We start from the raw sequence: 21,168 nt of genomic DNA, 5'->3' as shown, positions 1-21,168 counted from the left end.
AATCAGTGGAAACTGCATTTCAATATTGCATTATCAATGTAAAATAATGCACCTAGAGAAAAAGAATCCCTTGACAGAGTACAACATTGGGGGTACAGGGTTGGCCAACACTACAAAGGAAAAAGATCTGGGAGCGCTTATCTCAGATGATTGCAAAATGAACAAACTGTGTGGTCAGGCAGTGGGAAAAACAAACAGAATTTGAGAATGCATCACTAGAGTGGTAGAGGGGTCACCAGTAGGAGGAAGGAGGTCCTGATTCCCCAATATAGATATTTAGTAAGACCTAATTTAGAATACAGTGTCTAGTGCCGGAGGTCTTACTTACAAAAAGATATTGATAAGACAGAACGAGTCCAGAGACAGGTAACAAAAATGGTGAAAGGTCTGCGGGAAAAAACATATCGGGAACGATTGATGGAACTTAATATGTATAGTCTAGACAGAGGAAAGAAGGGAAAGGAGAGACATAATTGAAACCTTTAAATACATCAAGGGGGTGAATAAGGTTCAAGAGGGCGGTATTTTCAATATGAAACCAAGATCAAGGACACAGGGACATGGCCTCACACTAGCACGAGGAAAGATCAAAACTAATCTTAGAAAGTATTAATTTATTGAAAAGGTAGTTGATGCTTTGGATATAATTCCAGCAGAAGTAGAGAGTCAGTCAACAGTAAGTAGCTTCAAACATGCATGGGTAAAACATAGATCTATACTCAGACAAAAAGGTTAAAAACAAACAAAAAAAAAATAAAAAAATACAAACATGTTTAAATAAAAAAAAAAATGACAGACTCAATGGACCACTTTTTTCTGCTTTTCTATGTTACTTGAGAACAGACGTTCAAAACACTGTACCAAACTATACAACAAAGCAACCTGTAATACATTGATAAAGTGAACAGAAAATAAGCGAAAGAAAGTGATGCAAGCTCCTAAAAATCAAGGAAAGCTTTAGATAGAATATGAAATTTACCTGTTTTCTGAATGTTGCAGAATAATAATACTGAAGTTTGGTGGCAGCTCACCAAACATACTGAAATGCTGCATTGGGACATGCAGATTCCCCCATACCTAAAAGATATGAAAATGAGAAAATATTACTTTGCACAGCTACACGGAGCTTATCTGCCGTTAACCCAACAGACATACTTTTGCATAACTGAACTTGGGCTATGAAAACATTTCGTTTTTTGGTGATTTTCAGACAACAGTCTTCTGAAGATCAAATAAAATGTGCGGTGACTTACAGAACATTTGCCTTGAACTATGTTACATTTCTATCTGTCTTATTTTAACTCAAATATTGTTTTTATATGGTGGTAAGTGAATAATGAAAGCTGTACATTTTTCGATAGGTGGACGGACACCTGTAAAAACATTGGAAAAAAAGTAGGTCTAACACAAGACATGTAGATGTTTGGTTAATCCACTCATGAATTGAAATATTATACTTAATTGAAAAAACACTTGCATTAACAACCAAGGTAACTGTATCTGATGGGAGCCCCACTACATTACTCCAAGACAGCCAAAACATTGGATATTAGGCCAGGACAACGTTAACCACCTGCACCAATTAGCCCAAACCCTGCTTGCTACACCCATTTAGGTCCCAGCCAAGCGACACACTTTAATGCCCGGTACACACGATGAGATTATCGGACGAATGATCGTCTGTTTATTTTTGCATGCTAATCTCAGATCGAATCTGAAGAGTTTACTAAAGTCACGAAAATTCTCGTAAGAAAGAATAAAAATTCAGAAGTGATGTCAAGTGTTGTAATGCATTTGTGTTGCATTTTCGAATGATAGCTGTACTGATTAACCACTTGCCGACCGCCGCACACTGATCTACGTCGGCGGCTGCCGGCAGGGCGCACGCACCCGCCGCGTACATCGTGACCGTGCTCGCGGGTCCTGCGGACTCTATGTTCGCAGGTGTCCCGTGATCGTGTCACGGAGCGGCAGAACAGGGAGAGGTCTATGTAAACAAGGCATTTCCCTGTTCTGCCTAGTAACATGACAGGGATCTACTGCTCCCTGTCAGCGGGAGCAGTGATCGCTGTCATGTCAGTGGTAGCCCATCCCCCCCACAGTTAGAATCACTCCCTAGGACAGACTTAACCTTGATCGCCCCCTAGTGTTTAACCCCTTCCCTGCCAGTGTCATTTACACAGTAATCAGTGCATTTTTTTAGCACCGATCGCTGTATAAATGACAATCGTCCCAAAATAGTGTCAAAAGTGTCCGATGTGTCCACCATAATGTCGCAGTTTCGATAAAAATCGCAGATCACCGCCATTACTAATAAAAAAAATGAATAATAAAAATGCCATAAAACTATCCCCTATTTTGTAGACGCTATAACTTTACATACAGTACGGTTGAATAAAGACACCAGTCCATCCAGTTCAAACGGAATGAGTGTGGGTGCGTGTCTACACTTGTCCCTATCCCTGTACATTGCGTCTCATTAAGATACTCATCTATTATATTATTATTTATTTAAGATATTTATTTAAGGTACCCATATTGCGCCGTCAATTTACACAGCGCTCCACACATACATCGCACCCTACCCTCAAGGAGCCCACAATCCAAGGTCCCCAACTCACATTCTTATACTAGGGCCAATTTTGGACAGAAACCAAATAACCTACCAACATGTCTTTGGAGTGTGCAAGGAAACCGGATTACCCGGAGGAAACCCACGCAGGCACAGGGAGAACATGCAAACTCCAGGCAGGTAGTGTCATGGTTGGGATTCAAACCAACGACCCTTTTTACTGCTAGGCGAGGGTGCTACCCACTACACCACTGTACCGCCCACCTTTTGTGCAAACCAATCAATATATGCTTATTGCGATTTTTTTTGTCAAAAATATGTAGAATACATATCGGCCTAAACTGAAGAAAACATTTGTTTTTTTATATATTTTTGGGGGATATTATAGCAAAAAGTAAAAAATATTGCCTTTTTTTCAAAATTGTCACTCTTTTTTTGTTTATAGCGCAAAAAATAAAAACCACAGAGGTGATCAAATACCACCAAAAGAAAGCTCTATTTGTGGGAAAAAAGGACATCAATTTTGTTTTGGTGTAACATCACACTGTCAGTGAAAGCGACGCAGTGCAGAAAGGTGTTCTGGTCAGGAAAGGGGTAAAATCTTCCAGGGCTGAAGCGGCATTGTACAAATTTTTTTTTTTCTGTGCATGTCCAATCAAATATTGGATGAACTGACCTGATCGGCTCTCAAAAGCTCTGTACTAACGATACGATTATCATACAATCGCTTCAAAAACAGTATTTTTCGTACATTTTTTCGTACGAGTCCAGAAAGAAGGGGTGTTCTAAGAAAATAGGCACAGGGTGGAGCACAAGCATGGGGATTTCCGTACACTCAATAGCAGATTCCTGATTTTTACTTGCTATGTCTTTACTGGTTTGACTGTAACCCTGTTAACCACTTCACCCCCGGAAGGATAAAGGGGTTAACTGTGTTCCCTGGGTGTGTTCTAACGTTGTGGGGGATGGGCTTACTGGGACAACACAGCAATCGCTGTTCCTGATCACTAGGAACAGCAGATCTCAGTATTCTCCCCTGTCAGAACGGGGATCCGCCTTGTTTACAAAGGTAGATCCCTGTTCTCTGTAGTGCGATGGCGGGTGGCAGACAGAATCCACTGGACCCTTGGGCACGCGCCCACTGTATCTCATGCACAAACCTTACAGGTATTTCCGTCCGCGCAGCCAGGCCAGCCTGCCTCAGTATATGTCTGGTGGGTGGTTTGAAAGTGGTTAAAAAAAAAAAAACATATTGAACGTAAAAAAAAAAAAAATCAAAAATATCATGATAGTGCTGCAACAATATCTAAATATTGCTTTGCTATACTTTATATGTATGTGTACACATAAAGCACAACAATTCAAGCCAATTAATGCTTGAAGATATTACTGACTAATTAGAGATAAACTGTATTTCACGTATGTTAATGTCAGCACTTTGAAAGTACTGTATATACTTTCGAACTGTATTGTATGATTCTTACTCTTGAGATGGTGGCCAGTTGTTGCTCAACCTGTTTCCGAAGAGATCCTTCATCTCCTTTCTCTTGTAGATAATGCAGGAGGTTCAGTAATGCTGCAAACTGAGAGCTGCCAGTATTGCGTGTTGCCGTTAGCACTATGTTTTTAATCATCATACATGAAGAACAGCTCTGTGGAGATACAAATACAAACCAACATAGTGGAAATCATGATCAACTTTGACAAAATCTTACTTCGCATAATAACCTTAACCACTCACTTTCATTGAACATATTATATAGATAGATAGATAGATAGATAGATAGATAGATAGATAGATAGATAGATAGATAGATAGATAGATAGATAGATAGATAGATAGATAGATTTTTACACGTACATGAACTTTAATGGCATCCCAGTTTTCAGTTTTAGTCCGTAGGGTTCAATATTGGATTGGCCCACCCTTTGCAGCTATAACAGCTTCAACTCTTCTGGGAAGGCTGTCCACAAGGTTTAGGAGTGTGTCTATGGGAATGTTTGACCATTCTTCCAGAAGAGCATTTGTTAGGCACTAATGTGGACGAGAAGGCCTGGCTCGCAGTCTCTAATTTATCCCAAAGGTGTTCTTTTGGGTTGACGTCAGGACTCTGTGCAGGCCAGTCAAGTTCCGCCACCCCAAACTCGCTTATTCATTCAAGGTCTTTATGAACCTTGCTTTGTGCACTGGTCCAAATCATTTGGTGGAGGGGGATTATGGTGTGAGGTTGTTTTTCAGGGGTTGGGCTTGGCCCCTTAGTTCCAGTGAAGGAAACTCTTAAGGTGTCAGCATATTAAGACATTTTGGACAATTTCATGCTCCCAACTTTGTGGGAACAGTTTGGGGATGGCCCTTTCCTATTTCAACATGACTGCGCACCAGTGCACACAGCAAGGTGCATAAAGACATAGATGAGCGAGTTTGGGGTGGAGGAACATGACTGGCCTGCACAGAGTCCTGACCTCAACCCAATAGAACACCTTTGGGATGAATTAGAGTGGAGACTGCAAGCCAGGCCTTCTCGTCCAACATCAGTGCCTGATCTCACAAATGTGCTTCTGGAAGAATGGTCAAACATTCCCATAGACACACTCCTAAACATTGTGGACAGCCTTTCTAGAAGAGTTGAAGCTGTTATAGATGCAATGGAGGGCCAACTCAATGTTGAACCCTACAGACTAAGACTGGGATGCCATTAAAGTTCATGTGCGTGTAAAGGCAGACGTCCCAATACTTTTGACAATTTAGTGTGTGTATACACACACACACACACACACACACACACACACACACATATATATATATATATACATACATATATATATATATATATATATATATATATATATATATATATATATATATATATATATATATATATATATATATATATATATATATATATATATATATATATATATATACACACACACACACACACATATATATATATATGTCCAAGGGGTGAGGTGCACTATGGTGATTAGAATAAGTGCAAAGCAATAAGGCCCTCCCACATGCAGTAAAGCAAAAAAAAAAATACATTTATATTTAGAAAATAATGCAATTTAAACATAAAGCCCATGTAGCTATGTTTCAGTCAGTATCTTAAAGTGGAACTCTAGCCAGGGGCATCTATATAAATTCCTAAAGCTAACATTACCCCCCTGCCCTCTTCTTTATTAACTACTTGCCGACCATCCGCCGCAGTTGTACTGCGGCAGAATGGCACAGTTGGGCGAAATGACGTTATGTAACATCGCTTCACCCTGTGGCCACTAGGGGGCGCGTGCGCTTTGCCCTGCTCGCACACGGAGCCGATGACAGTGCCCCTGATCGCCCGGGGCACATGGAGAAGCGGGATCTGTGTGTGTAAACACACAGTTTCCAGTTCTCTGAGGGTAGAAAAGACAGATCGTCTGTTCATACAGAGTATGAACAGCGATCTGTCATCTCCCCTGCACAGTCCCCACCCCCTTCAGTTAGAACACACACTAGGGAACACATTAACCCCTTGATTGCCCCCTAGTGGTTAACCTCTTCACTGCCAGCGACATTTTTACAGTAATCAATGCAATTTTATAGCACTGATCGCTGCTAAAAATGCTAATGGTCCCAAAAATGTGTCAAAATTGTCTGATGTATCCGCCATAATGTTGCAGTCCCGATAAAAATCGCAGATCGCCGCCATTACTAGTAAAAAAAAAATAATAAAAATGTCATAAAACTATGCCCTATTTTGTAGACGCTTTAACTTTTGTGCAAATCAATATACGTTTATTGTGATTTTTTTTTTACCAAAAACATGTAGAAGAATACATATCGGCCTAAACTGAGGAGAAAAATAGTTTTTTATATATATTTTTTGGGGGATATTTATTATAGCAAAAAGTAAAAAATGATGCGTTTTTTTCAAAATTGCCGCTCTTTTTTTGTTTATAGCGCAAAAAATAAAAACCGCAGAGGCGATCAAATACCACCAAAAGAAAGTTCTATTTGTGGGAAAAAAAGGACGTCAATTTTGTTTGGGTGCAACATCGCACGACCGCACAATTGTCAGTTAAAGCGACGCAGTGCCAAATCGCAAAAAGTGTTCTGGTCAGGAAGGGGGTAAAATCTTCCGGGGCTGAAGTGATTAAATAAGTATAGACAAGATATACATATGATTAGTAATACCTCATTAATAGTAATCTTCACAAATCCCATGCTGCCTTCTTAAAAATCAAAGTTATCAGCGACAGGTTTCTTATTTTTAGTTCACCAATGATATCCACATCCTCTGTGCAGAATAAAGCATGCATTTCCCTGAGAAATCTTGCAAGATCTCAGGAAATAGTCCTCATTTTTTTTTTTCTTGTAAGATCTCGCAGATGAACTACAATAACTCCCTGGAAGGCACTGGTGATGTAGTCTTCTCAGGCCCAGGACTACATCACCAGTACATAAATGGTGCCAATTTACAATGCATGCATAATGTGTTTCCTGCTGAGCAGGCAGAGCTGCGTGCAAATGTGTTTTTTCATGTTTTGGGGGGGAAGGTCTGCTGTAAGACAAAAAAAAAAGCTACCTTTGCTAATGGGGTGTAAAATGTTCACATCATATTTGTTTACTGTATAAATTAATCAAGTAGTGTACCAGATACAATAGCCAGCACTCAACGCTTAGCCCTGCAGTGCTCATGTAATGAAGTGATCCTGTTATTTATCTGCCCCTCTCTCCCCTTATCCATTCACAGAATGGAATGTGTTTTGTGAAGGGATAAGAGGAGGTGAAAGAATGGATAAACATAAGGATGACTTCACTATATAAGAGCTGCAGCTCTGATAACCATAGTGCTGGAAGCTGAATGCTGGCTATAGTATCTGGTACACTAATTAATCATTACAAAAGGTAACTTTTTTTTCTTAAGAATTTCTATGGAAGTTTGTGGTTGGAGTTTGGCTTTAAACCATCGCTAAACACCCAATTATTTGCTTAGGACATAACTAATAAAAGCACTACAGGAGAAATTTAGACCATGTTGAGAGCTAGCAAACACTTGTGGATGTGTTTAATATTCCAAAAAGACATTTTTCAAAACGATGGAAAGTCTTGGTAACCAAGAATTAAGGCTTTTCAGCATACGCAGTAATCGTGCTAAGTACCAAGATTCAAACTTACACTCAACGGAAGTCAATAACAAAAAACTGCCTGGCATAATTGTACCTGATGAAGAGCAAGAAAAAAACCTGATGTTAGAGAGTCAAACTGCCCAAAACATGAACAGATCTCAAGACTTGCTGCTGACAATGTGTCCATCAGCTTGTTGTCTATTGCAGCATTAATGGACTGAAGTAAAATCTCATTGGACTGGGCAAGGTAGACTTCTGCCAATGCTCGTCTCATCTGGAAAAAACAAAAACAGATAAATGATTAGTTTAAGGCTGGGTTCACACCTATGCGAATTTCTCCGCATCCAATTTGCATAGCACATGAATGTGACTGGCTCTCTATGGAGCCGGTTCACATATCTCCGCAGCAGGTCTGGTGAGTTTTGCAGGAAAAACGTGCTCCTTTTTTGGTCCGTTTCAGGTCCAAATTCAGCCCAAAATGCTGGGCTGAAATCGGACCTGAAATGGTGAACCAGCACGCACCGGACCCCTGCTGTGCGACGGATGCGGCTCATATGTGAACTGAGCCTAAACAAAACAGAAATTGCACTGGTAGGTCAAAAAATATCAGCAGACAAAAACAACTAGATACATTGTATACAGATATAGATTCACATTGCTGAGCTTATAGTGACAACCTCAAATTTATAGCCATTATATCAAGAATGAGCAGAAAACAAAATGTAAATAACAATCCCAAAGTGAATTCAAGTCCAAATCCACCACTGTGACAATAATAAAGACATTTTGTTGCTTGCAACACCTCCAATTAATTGCGCTCTTACTGGAATCTTTGGACCCTCTTTATATATATATATATACATATATACACACATATATATATATATATATATATATATATATATATATATATATATAGTAAAATGGGCATGTGAATTAAATACAATTGGCAGGGGATCTGATTAGAACACCGTCTCCAGGGGGCCTAATAGTACCTCCAAGTTTCCAGACAAGGTCTGCTTATTGTCCAATCCAGTGACCCATAAAAGTTCACCATACTATGCTCCACCGGTGGCCATCATCGCCGCAGAGGACCATTTCTCCGGTTTCTGGCAAACTGGTCACTGGATTGGACACTAAGCGGACTTTGTCTGGAGACTTGAATGTGCTATTAGGCACCCAGGAGACGGTGTTCTAGTCAGGTCCCCTGCAAATGGGATTTACTTCACATGCCCATTTGACTCTTTATAAATAAGGGGGCCAAAGATTCTGGTAAGAGTCCTCTTAATCGGAGGTGGCGTTGCACTTGGATGTTGCAAGCATTGGATTACACAAGATTTCTTTATTATTATTGTCACAAGGGTGGATTTGGACTTAAATTCCTTTGGGACTGTTATTTACATTTTATTTCTGCTTATTCTTGATATAAAGGCTCACTTTTTTTAAATTTATGTTGTTAATATAAGCGTGGCAATGTGAAACTAGATACACTTATTAAAATCTCCTTCTTGCTATGCAAACACAAATATTTTCTTTTTTTTTTAAAGCCCCCATTCTGGCCAAAAACTATTTTATTCCTAGTCCTCACTGGCACCCCTCTCTAACCCTTACCGATAGTCTTCTTTCCAGTCTTACCTTGTGAAGCCACATATACTCACCTAATCCAGTCCTGCATAGTCTCATAGCCAAACAGGAAGCTAGAGAACATCCCTGCAAATTAAAGGAATTTCATGGGGACCCCAAGGTTACCAGAACTAGTGGAAGATTTTCCCTCTATTACTTTTCTGGGGACAACTCAAAATTTGGGATTTTCTTTTACTTTCCCTTTCCCGTCAGGCATGTGACGAAGGGGTCCTGCGTGACTCCAAAACGTTGCACCTTTCTTGTGTTCTGATCATGCAATAAACTACCCGTTTGGACGCCACTTTGTGCCGGTCCTTGGTGTGCTGGCAAATATCTACTTTGTGCCTTGAACCAGTATCCAGCTGGTTGTTGCTGCAGCACCAAAATCTTGAGAGCTTATACCAGCAATGTGTGCGATGGGAATATGAAGTATTACGTATAACGAAAATGACACTTATTCATGATGATACCTTTGTATAATTAAAAGCATTGTTAGCCAGTCAGTCAACAGACAGTAATGTGTCAGCATGCAAAATATAGTGTATTAGTCTTCTGTGCCCCTGATTGAGATACCAATGCTGCTGTTAATGTACTATCCCTCATAATGTGTTTTCATAAGTAAATGCGTTAAACTGTATATTATAATGATATTTCAGATCATCTAGGTGCTGTAAGTGCATTTACATTAGAAATTAGTGAAGTAAGGCAGCATGCTGAACTATGTAGAAAAAATGCTTTCCATGTCCATTCTGTAGGTTTTAACACATTAAGACCCAGGATAGCTTTCTTTCTGTATCAATGTATTTGAAAAAATCTATTTATTTCCTGTTTTTTTTTTATTTACCTTGCTGTCTTTGATAACTGATAAGTCTGAACTGTGGCATGAATATTTGCTTTTATATGTTTGCACATGATACACTGAAAAAAAAAAATACACTATACCAAAGCAACATGAGCTGAACTGAGCCAGCGGGCTGAACAACAGAAACAAAAGAACATATTCCTCTATCCAAGCAAAGGAAGTGGTTGGAGGATTTCCCCCCTGTCGGGGCATTGTATTCTGACAGTGGGACCTGCTGGCGCTGTCAGAATACAATGATCATTGGTGCAGCTGATTGGCTGATTGGAAATATGGTTTTCCAGCTTGTCCGTTTGACAGAATTTGATGTAACAATTGAATTCTGTCAAACAGAGAGGGCTGCACGTAGATCGAAACCAGACCAATGTAAGAATCTGTATTCCTAGTTATAAATTATTAAAATTGTACAGGCTAACTTGTGAGTGATTTTCATTTAGTGTATACCTCCCTGGTTAATCATACTTCAAATCTGACTTTTCAACTTGAGAGTCGTGGTCCTGAGTTTAACAGAAATCTGGCAATTACTATGTTCTCAACTGGTTTTACAAGATGTCTTCCATCTCCCAAGGGTACACAGGAGTCTCCTGCAGTTAGGAGGAATGGAAGTAGCCATAGGGCTCTGTTTTAAAAAAAAAACTTTTATACCCTTACCCAATATATGGTCTCACACACTGTCAGACTTCAGGCAATCTCTGACCTCTGACCCTCATGCCACGCTCAAAGTAAATCTTTCAAAAGTCTCACAAACCAATTCATTTATGACTGAATGTTACAGTTAATGTAAAACAGCATGACTAGCTCTTTTTAGAGGTCTAATATCGAGATACTGGATAGTAATATACAGACCAAGGTAAACATCTATTTTAATGCTCTATAAATGCGATTAAATGCTGTGAGAATTTTTTTGCAGGGAAAACATTTTGGCTGGCTCCTACTGCACATGCATGCCATTGCCCTATTCAATCATATAAATGAGACATACTCCAGTAGGTTGTTGGGGGCCGTCACCGGTATAGCTCATCTATAGAATGAAAGGGGCAACAGCAGGTATGAGCTGTAGGGAGAGGAGCTGGGAGGATTTCCTTTCAAAGACTGTGTGGTGCCAGACAGGACAGCACAGTGAAAAAGGCATGGTGAAGAAGGTATGTATTTTACCAGGCAGGTTACATTTGGGTGTGTAATTTAAAGCAGAACTCCGGGCACATTTTTTTCCCCCTGTGCAGTGGTTCTGTGCCCATACTACAAAGGGTAACTGCTTGTTTTGTTCTATGGGAGAGGACAGCGGAGATATACTTACCTGACCCACCAATCCTCCCTGCACAAGACCGCTCCGGCAACACTGCTCTCCAGTGGTCATAAAAATGGACTGCTCCTGATGTCAGCATGCTCCATAGACATGAACAGTCCACCGCTGGACTGCGGGGAAGCGCAATTTTCCAGAGGATTGGCGGATCAGGTGAGTATGAACTTTGTGCTCATCCCTTGAAAAAACGGGCTGACCCATGTAGTGCAGGGACAGCCCCACTGCATAGTAAAAAATAAATACATTTGCCCAGAGTTGGCTTTTAAGGATAATTTACTAAAGGTACAGCTGTCCTTTAACATAATCCTTTTCGAAGAAAAAAGTCAATGCCTATATTTTCTTTATATTTTATTTTGCAGTATATTTTCTTCAAAAGTATTGGGATGCCTGCCTTTACATGTACTTTAATGGCATCCCAGTTTTAGTCCGTAGGGTTCAATATTGAGTTGGCCCACTCTTTGCAGCTATAACAGCTTCAACTCTTCTGGGAAGGCTGTCCACAAGGTTTAGGAGTATGTTTTTGGGAATTTTTGACCATTCTTCCAGAAGCACATTTGTGAGGTCAGATGCTGATGTTGAACGAGAAGGCCTGGCTCGCAGTCTCTGCTCTAATTCATCCCAAAGATGTTCTATCGGGTTAAGGTCAGGACTCTGTGCAGGCCAGTCAAGTTCCTCCACCCCAAACCCGCTCATCCAAGTCTTTATGGACCTTGCTTTGTGCACTGGTCCAAATCATTGGAGGGAGGATTGTGGTGTGGGGTTGTTTAATCAGGAATTGGGCTTGGCCCCTTAGTTCCAGTGAAGGGAACTCTTAAGGCGTCAGCATACCAAGACATTTTGGACAATTCAAGCTCCCAACTTTGTGAGAACTGTTTGTAGATGGCCCTTTCCTGTTCCAACATGACTGCACACCAGTGCACAAAACAAGGTCCACAAAGACCTCAACCTGATAGAACACCTTTGGGATAGATTAGAGTGGAGACTGCAAGCCAGGCCTTCTCATCCAACATCATTGTCTGACCTCACAAATGCGCTTCTGGAAGAATTGTCAAACATTCCCATAGACACACTCCTAAACCTTGTGGACAGCCTTCCCAGAAGAGTTGAAGCTGTTAGAGCTGCAAAGGGTGGGCCAACTCAATATTGAACCTTACGGACTAAGACTGGGATGCCATTAAAGTTCACGTGTGTGTAAAGGCAGGTGTCCCAATACTTTTGGTAATATAGTATAGTGTATATATACATAATTATCTAAAATATATACAATACAGCTTCCATACACAAAATAAATTAAAAAATGCTTACCTTAAAAGCCGCAGCTTTCCTTGCTAGCTGATTCAGCTGTTTATTAGTTGGCTTTGTATTGGCATCAGGCCATTCAGATTCACTATCTCCATTGGCGCCTGTAGTTTTTCTTTCATCCTATAAAAGAAAATGAAATGTGAAATAAACAATTTAAGTGAAGTGTTGTTTTGGGCAAGTTTTGAAGGCACAGATATACTGTATATTACATCAAACAGAATACAAAAATATGGCTGTATATAGAAATTGCCAGCAACCAGCAGGAGTGCCATGCCAGTGTTATTTTGTTTAAGGTCTTTCCAGATTGCTGATTAGAACATATAAAATTCGAAGCTATTTGTACACAGCTGTGGCTTTTTAGAAGAGTAAATCTCTTCGTTTTTGCTGTGCATCTCTTTTCTCTAATAACAGCAAGCGCAGATGACAAGAAATCAACATACCAAATAATGTTCATTCCAGTACATGTCTGCATCAAGCGGATCGACTGTAAAAGACTGCAGCAGGAGGCATCTTCCAGTTAGATACAAACACTGTGCCTTTAGATCATTACAACCACCTGCTAGTGTCAAAGCACTCGCCAACTGAGACAGCATGGAGGAAGATATTGTACGGCTAAGCGTTTTCCACTCCTGTACCAAACAGAAAAAAGTCAGGAGAACAGTTACTGAACACAGTTACATCATTATCATAGATAAAGAAAATATAGGTCCTATAGTGTGTTATTGTGGCAATGACATCAATTGAAATTACACTTCGGGATATTGGTCAGTTTGATACATTTTTCCTAACAGTAGGTCACATATAAGCTACAGTAGATTGCCCAAGGTTTGTCAACATCTAACCATCACAAGTACATGGGGTTGATTTACTAAAGACAAATAGACTGTGAAACTTGCAAGGTAAATTGTACAATGCAAGGGAATTTCCCCAGAGCTTGGTGAATGTAGTAAAATTTGACTTTGCAAAGAATTCCCTATCATGTGCAAGGAAAATAAAATAACAAAAATATATCATTTGTGTTTGCACATGATTGGATGATGGAGGTCAGTAGAACTCATTCATTAAGCTCTGGGGAACATTCCCTTTCAAAGTGCAACATCCCTTGCAAAGTGAACAGTCTATTTGCTTTTAGTAAATCAACCCCAATGAGTTTGTTAGACATCCCTTTTTGAAGAATGGGCATTATTATGGAGTTTTGCCCTCTTTTGCAACCCCAATCTGACGAACTATCCATCTTTTTTTTTTCAGCTTTTAAGAGTAAGAACATTTTATTTGAAACAACTTAAACCGGCATCTAAATACAGACAAAATAATAAAAAAGTGGGAATTGAAAGCAAGATGTGGCAGTTGTGGTCCAATCTGCTCTGGTAGTTCAGTCATGTTAAAATGTCCTTTATAACTTCTTCTAGCTCCTCCTTACAGTATATATGACATTTCTTTCCAGGCTCTATCGTTGCAAGCCAAATGTTTATGGCATTTAATTTTCCTTCCATCACCTGTTTTAAGATAGTGAGCAATGATTTAATGGCTTCTTTGAGAGTCACTGACTTATGATAAACCTCCTGTAGTGAGCTCTGAGCCCCCTCAGAAGAAGAGCCAATGGCCTGAGCATCACACTGAACAAAAGTTCCAGAAGGATCCACGTGAAAAAGCTGAGGCCCTTTCTCATCTGCACCACCAAAGAGAAGAGCAACTCCAAATAGAACACTCATGGCTCCAGGATCAGCATCCTCCTCTCCAAATTGTAGCGCTAAATTAGAGACTGCCTGTGTGATACTTTCTACAGTCATGGTTTCATTATAAGTAAACCAGTGATTCTGTGTTTCAACTCAAGCTTTATCAATTAAGGTCTTTGCATCTGCAATTAATCCACTCATAGCACTGCCTATATGAGCATCTATCTCTACAATCTTCTCAATGCTGTTGGGCTCCATTAAAGGTGATGTGATTCTCTTCTCGACTGCAAGACATACTCCTTCCTTCTGAAATTTGGATACCAATGGCTGTAGAGCCAAGCTTGATTGCTTCAATGACATATTCTACTTGAAAGAGTCTGCCTTCCGGAGAGAATGTGTTCGCCCCCCTGTCATACTCGGAGCGTGTGAGAAACATCCCACTACACCACTTCAAACCCGACCACAGCTACAGTCATACTCGGAGCGTGTGAGAAACATCCCGCTACACTACTTCAAACCCGACCACAACTACAAGGAACAACTGAACTTTTATTTTCTCTATCAGCTCATCTTCTACGGTTATTTTTTTTGTATCACTTGACCCTCCCTTCTAAAAAGCAGGGCCCACTGTTGGCACTACAAAAATCCTGTATTATAATGATAAAAACAGCCTTCACTTTTTGGGAAAGGCTTTCCAGGAGATTTTTGAGTGCATCTGTGGGAATCTGTGCCCAATTAACCAAAAAAGCATTGGAAGACTTGGCTCCTAACAGATGTTCCAATTCATTCCAAAGGTGTTCAGTAGTGTTAATGGTCAAGGTTCTTAACAGGTCACTTTCTTCAAGCCAAGCTCGCCAAACATGAACTTTATGGACATGGCTTTGTGCACAGGGCAAGGTCATGTTGGGACAGAAATGGGCCTTTACCACAAGGTTGGAAGCACACAATCATTTAAGATGTCTGTTTGCTGTGGCATCTCAGCCCAAATCGCCAGGGTACCCTATACTAATTCTGACTTGGCCAAAGCATATGGCACAGTCAAATTCCATATGCATCCACCGAATCCCACAATAGAAAATACAACCTACAGAGAGGCCTGTGTTTTGAGCTGTTGAATGTTCTGGAGCATGCTTGTTTACTGTGGACACCAACTTGGAATATACTAGTATATGCAGGATTCTGAGTTCAAGGAACACATAGGAGAGGGGGATTTAGACACAAATATGTGATTTTGTTTTTGGCTTTTTTTTCCTCTTCCTCTTAACTACTTTATCCTTTTGTTCTTTCTTACTCCCTGAATTCTTACTTATTTCCACTATCCATTCTCCTTTTGGGGCCTCCTTAAAATAGAAAAACAAACAGGGTTGCACATTTCGTGATCATCAAAGATCATACCAGATGATATGTAATGTAATGCACAACTCTGCCCCGAGCTACATCACTAATCTTGTCTCCAAATATCATCCAAATCGACCTCTCCGCTCCTCTCAAGACCTCCTGCTTTCAAGCTCTCTCATCTCCTCCTCACATGCTTGTCTCCAGGATTTCTCCAGAGCCTCTCCCATCCTCTGGAACTCGCTACCTCCATCTATCCGGCTATCCCCTACTCTTGCTACCTTCAGGCGATCCCTGAAAACTCATCTCTTCAGGAAAGCCTATCACGTCTCCAACTAATCTCCTACAACTTCCACCAGCTCATTCCCCACAGTTACAACCTTTTGTACCACCTGCCCTACTCTATTAGGATTGTAAGCTCTTCTGAGCAGGGCCCTCTTAATCCTCTTGTATTTTATTGTATTATAACTGCATTGTCTCCCTTTTATATTGTAAAGCGCTGCGTAAACTGTTGGCGCTATATAAATCCTGAATAATAATAATAATGCTTTTTACTGCACTTTATTATCTACAATGCACTGCTGCACAGCATATAGTATTGCTGCCTATGCCATTGATTGTAACAATGTAGATGCATTATATTCTTGCAATTTTCTTGTTACATGCCATTCCTGTTTTAAGTAAAGAATTTACAAAAAAAATTAAGTAACACGAGTTTTTTTACCTGTGTGTAAAATGAACATGCAAATTTCAAGCAGAGTCAAATCCAGTGCTACGAGGCTGTGATAATCTCTGTACTACTATGATGCTGATTATTCATCACTGACATAATTGTTAGCATTATGGGTATAGGTATAATCATGGCTGGATTTATACTTCCCACCCCCCCTAGGCCAACTGTATTGTGCCATTTCCTACCCCATCTTCCTGGGTTGCCTTAGTATCACAATAACTAGATCAGATGTCTTAGCTACAAAGGGCAATCATTTTATGGGGACAGAGATGTTAAACAAGAAATGGTTTGCCGTTGGTACACCTAGAAGCAATGACTAGAAGACAAACGGTCAACCATTCAGGCTTGTTGCCCTTGGCCACAGCATATGTTGGCAATGCATCAATTTGTCCCTGTATAGTCTTTCCTTAGCTACATTAGGGCAGTTCTGTTTTTAGGACTCTATTTGCATCAGTGCATTTTAAACTTAAGCTTGATATTTTAAGTTGCTAAGATTACAGAGAATACTGTATGACCTTCCTGAGGAAACAAAGCACCAAAACCACATTCTAAAGTACTATTTTCAAGCACTATACTAATAATGCTCACATAATCCAGTATGCGTGTTAATATAATTGCTCAACAGAACTATTTAGTCACATACTGCATATCTCACAACCACATTAAAATGAAAGTTCAAATGAGACAACGACTGATGGTAATGGCTATATGTTCTCTGCAAAGTGTTGCATAAAAATGAAGAAACTGTCTAAATATATAAAAACAACTACAAATTAAAGAATATTACAGCTGTTGATTATTAAAAAAATATATATATATTTTTAAAAAGGAAAACTTTGTTTCTTTAAATGCAGTCTTCTGCTTGAGCAGCTAATCAGTGCCTCAATTTACACAGGAATTCATGAAATTCGGACTCTAGAGGAGTGTGTTCCAGGAGATGGTTAAATAAATGTTGGTTGTAGGTGTGGTTTGTTTAAATGGTAGCAGCATGTGGACCTAAATTTGTTTTTCAACAGTAAACCACAGGTAAAATCTAAGTACTAGAAGAGTTTTTTCAGGAAATGTTGCCCAGTAACACAACCGGGGAATATACAAAGCATTTCCTAGGCACTCTCTTGCTCTTCCGCATGACAAATATGAGTGCACGTGACACATTCATGTACAGTACTTGTCTGGAAGAGGTACATGCATGAAGGGGATGGCATTAATACTGGAGTGTCCATACTGCATACACGCAGTCCTCAGTGCATGTTTAGGCTCTTGCTAGCTAGGACACTACTGACTCTGCAGCCGACAGCCTCCTAGCAACTGAAGACTTATCCCCGGCAAACTCAACTCTGAATGTTCTGTCCCATTTATGTGTATTTGCTCTGTGTTGTATAGGACTGCATCAAGTTATTATTGTTCTGTAGTATGCCAATATCTAGTGTTGGTTTAGAGCAGGGGTATTGAATTAAAATTTATTGAGGTCCGATCAGATAAATGTTCTGCTAGCAGAGGTCCAAATCACAAGTTTCTGCGATGACTCAGGTCCTTCACATTACAGCCCCCTTTTTCTTATATCACAATTCTCTTTTTACGTCAGTATCCTCTGCCCCCCATTCACGTCACCCCCCCACAGCAGTGTTCTCTGTCCCCCTTCCCATCACATCTCCTCATGGCTCTGCCCCCCTTCACATCACACCCCCCCTTGCAGCTCTGTCCCCTCATTCAGATTGCAGCCCTTGCAACTCTGCCCCCCTCCATTTCACATTACCGTCCCCTCACAGCTCTGTCCTTATAATTTACATTGCAGCTCTGCCCCCCCCCCCATTAACATTACTGTCTCCCCACAGCTCTGTCCTCATAATTTACATTGCAGCCCTTGCAGCTCTGCCCCCACCCCTCCATTTACATTAACATCCCCCCACAGCTCTGTCCTCATAATTAATACATTGCAGCCCAGCCCCTCCCATTTGCATTACAGTCCCTGCAACTCTGCCCTCATTCACATTACCCCCCCAATTTACATTACGGCTCTGCCCCCCATTCACATTACAGCTCCAGCAGTTCTGCCCCCCCCCCCCCATTCATATTACCACCCTTGAAGCTCTGCTCCATTCACATTACTGCCCCCCTAGCTCTGTCCCTCTAATTTACTTTGCAGCCCCTGCATCTCGCCCCCCCATTCACATCACCGCATCTCCCCAGCTCCGTCCCCCCAATTTACATTGCATCCCCTGCAGCTCAGCCCCTCTATTCAGATTACCACCCCCCTAGCTCTGTCTCCCAACTTTACATTGCAACCCCTGCAGCTCTGCCCCCCCCCCATTCACATTACTGTTCCCCCAATTTACTTTGCAGCCCCTGCAGCTCTGCCCCCCATTCACATTAAAGCCCCTAAAGCTCCCCTCCCCCATTCACATTACCACCCGCCCATCTCTATCCTCCCAATTTACTTTACAGCCCCTGCAGCCCTGTCCCCCCCATTCACATTACAGCCCCTGTAGCTCTGTTCCCCCCAACTCACATTACCACCCCCCAGCTTTGTCCCCCCAATTTACTTTGTAGCCCCTGCAGCTCTGCCCCCCTTCACATTACAGCCCCTGTAGCTCTGCCCCCCCACTCACATTACCACCCCCCAGCTTTGAGCTTTGTCCCCCCAATTTACTTTGCAGCCCCTGCAGCTCTCCCCCCCATTCACATTACAGTCCCTGCAGCTCTGTTCCCCCTTCACATTACAGCCCCTCCATTCACACTACAGCCCTTGCAGTCTCTTCACTCTCCTACCTTAGAGATATGGGGATCGGTGGCTTGGTCCCCAACCAAGCCTACCTTAGAGGACAAGGGCAATTGGGCTATCTCGGTACAAATTAAACAAAAATAAATTCAAGTGTATGAATAAGTATATAGAAAAATATATAAAGATTTATTAATACATAGTTAAAGTGTAAGTAAACCCCCCTATCGTTTTAAGCCAAGGAAGCGGCCATCTTTGCCTCTGTTTGATCTACAACTGCCATGATGCTGCCCATGTGATCAGTTATGACAGCAGCCATTGGATGGTTTGACAGTTTGGTTGAGAGCACAACCATTGGAAGTGTTATATTTCCGGCACGTGCCGGAAATGAAACTGTTTTATGAATGGGTGTACTTCCGCTTTAATAAAACATGGCAATTAACCAAATACAGATTAAAAGCATGGTAACAATCCATGTGTATCACCAAAATAATGGTCCCCAAATGGGGAAGATCACAGTGGGATAGTTGGTCACAGATAACATCTCAACTAGTTTTGCGGTCTAATGCTGCTTCGTCAGGAGGATATCTGTAATTTGATTGACAAATGATCAATAACAATGCAATTAAGCAAAGTAATAACAACATTTCATACAATAGTGTCAATAACAAAGTATATATGGGGGAAGAGCAGAGCTGCTTACCTATCAACCCTGGCAGACTATAAACTTGAAGGAGCTGTGGGTGGAGGAATGTGACTGTGGTGAAAGTGTGGGAAGAGGGAGAGAAAGTGTGGGGAATTGTGTATGAGTGAGAAAGTGAAGAGGCAAGGGGGGAGAGAAGTGGGGAATGGGGGGGGGCAAAAGAGGAGCAAGGGATGGGAGAAAGGGATTAGGTGAAGATGGGGAGATGTGCAGTCAGTGGGTAAGTCGGGGGTGGGAGGAGGGAAGGGGGCCGCGAGCGGGGAGGGGGGGAGAAAGTTGGGAAAAGGAGAGAGAAGAGAAAGTGGAAGGGAGAAGAAGAATAGGGGAAGGAAAAGAGGGAATGGAGGGGAGTGAAAGGGGGGGGAGGGAATGGGGCGAAGGAAGGGAGTGAGGAGGGGAAGACAAAGACGCAAGAGGGAAAGAGGGTAGAAAAAATAATAAAGATAGAAATTAATAGGGAAGAAGGGGGTGGGAAGGGGGAGAGAGGAAAAGGGGGAGGAAGGAAAAAAGAGAGGGAAAGACAGAAAAGGAAGAGGGAGGGGGAAGGGGGAGGGGGGAATGTTGAAAAAGGAGGGGAAGGAGGGGGCAAGGGATAGGAGGGGGGAAGAGGGGAAAAAGAAAAGGGGGGAAGGGAGAAAAAGGGGGAGGGGAGTGAGAGAGGAGGGGCGGGAAGGAGAAGGGCTTCTCTTTTATCCCCCTCCCTTGCCCCCTCACTCCCTTTTTCTCCCTTCCCTCCCCTTTTCTTTTTTCCCCTTCCTTCTCCTCCTTTTCTCATGTTTTCCCCTCCCCTCTTTTCCTTTTCTGTCTTTCCCGCTCTTTTTCCCTCCCCCTTCTTCCTTATTAATTTCTATCTCTTATTTTTTTTCTACCCTCTTTCCCTCTGGCGTCTTTGTCCTCCCCTTTTCCCTCCCTTCCTGCACCTCATCCCCCCCATTCCCTCTTCCTCCCACTTTCTCTTCTCTCTCCTTTTCCCAACTTTCTCCCTCCCTCCCCTCTCGCAGCCCCCTTCCCCCCTCCTTCTCTTCCCCCCCACCCGACTTACCCACTGTCTCCACATCTCCCCATCCTCACCTAATCCCTTTCCCCCATCCCTTGATCCTCTTTTGCCCGCCCCCACTCCCCCCCTTGCCTCTTCACTTCCTCACTCATACACAATTCCCCACCCTTTCCCTCCCTCTCCCCACACTTTCACCACAGTCACATTTCTCCACCCACAGCTCCACCCATTTTA

The 21,168-nt window shown here is 41.6% G+C and overlaps 1 protein-coding gene and 1 pseudogene across 2 annotated transcripts in view; both read right to left on the bottom strand.

Annotated features, from left to right (window-relative positions):
- CFAP46 (cilia and flagella associated protein 46) overlaps positions 1–21,168 on the bottom strand; it is a 333,386-nt gene that overhangs the window by 75,478 nt on the left and 236,740 nt on the right. For both annotated transcript variants that reach the window (XM_073596084.1, XM_073596086.1), the window contains exons 42-46: positions 13,212–13,400; positions 12,775–12,891; positions 7,779–7,958; positions 4,057–4,224; positions 980–1,077 (exon numbers count right to left, since the gene is read on the bottom strand). In XM_073596084.1, coding sequence (XP_073452185.1) covers positions 980–1,077; positions 4,057–4,224; positions 7,779–7,958; positions 12,775–12,891; positions 13,212–13,400 — 752 coding nt within the window. The remainder of the gene's footprint in view (positions 1–979; positions 1,078–4,056; positions 4,225–7,778; positions 7,959–12,774; positions 12,892–13,211; positions 13,401–21,168) is intronic.
- Positions 14,148–14,912, bottom strand: LOC141105423 (proteasome subunit alpha type-5 pseudogene; annotated as a pseudogene).

The sequence above is a fragment of the Aquarana catesbeiana genome, linkage group LG08, assembly GCF_042186555.1.
Source record: "Aquarana catesbeiana isolate 2022-GZ linkage group LG08, ASM4218655v1, whole genome shotgun sequence".
NCBI lineage: Eukaryota > Metazoa > Chordata > Amphibia > Anura > Ranidae > Aquarana > Aquarana catesbeiana.
Note: the sequence above shows the minus strand (reverse complement) of the source record. Positions and strands in the feature narration are given on the sequence as shown.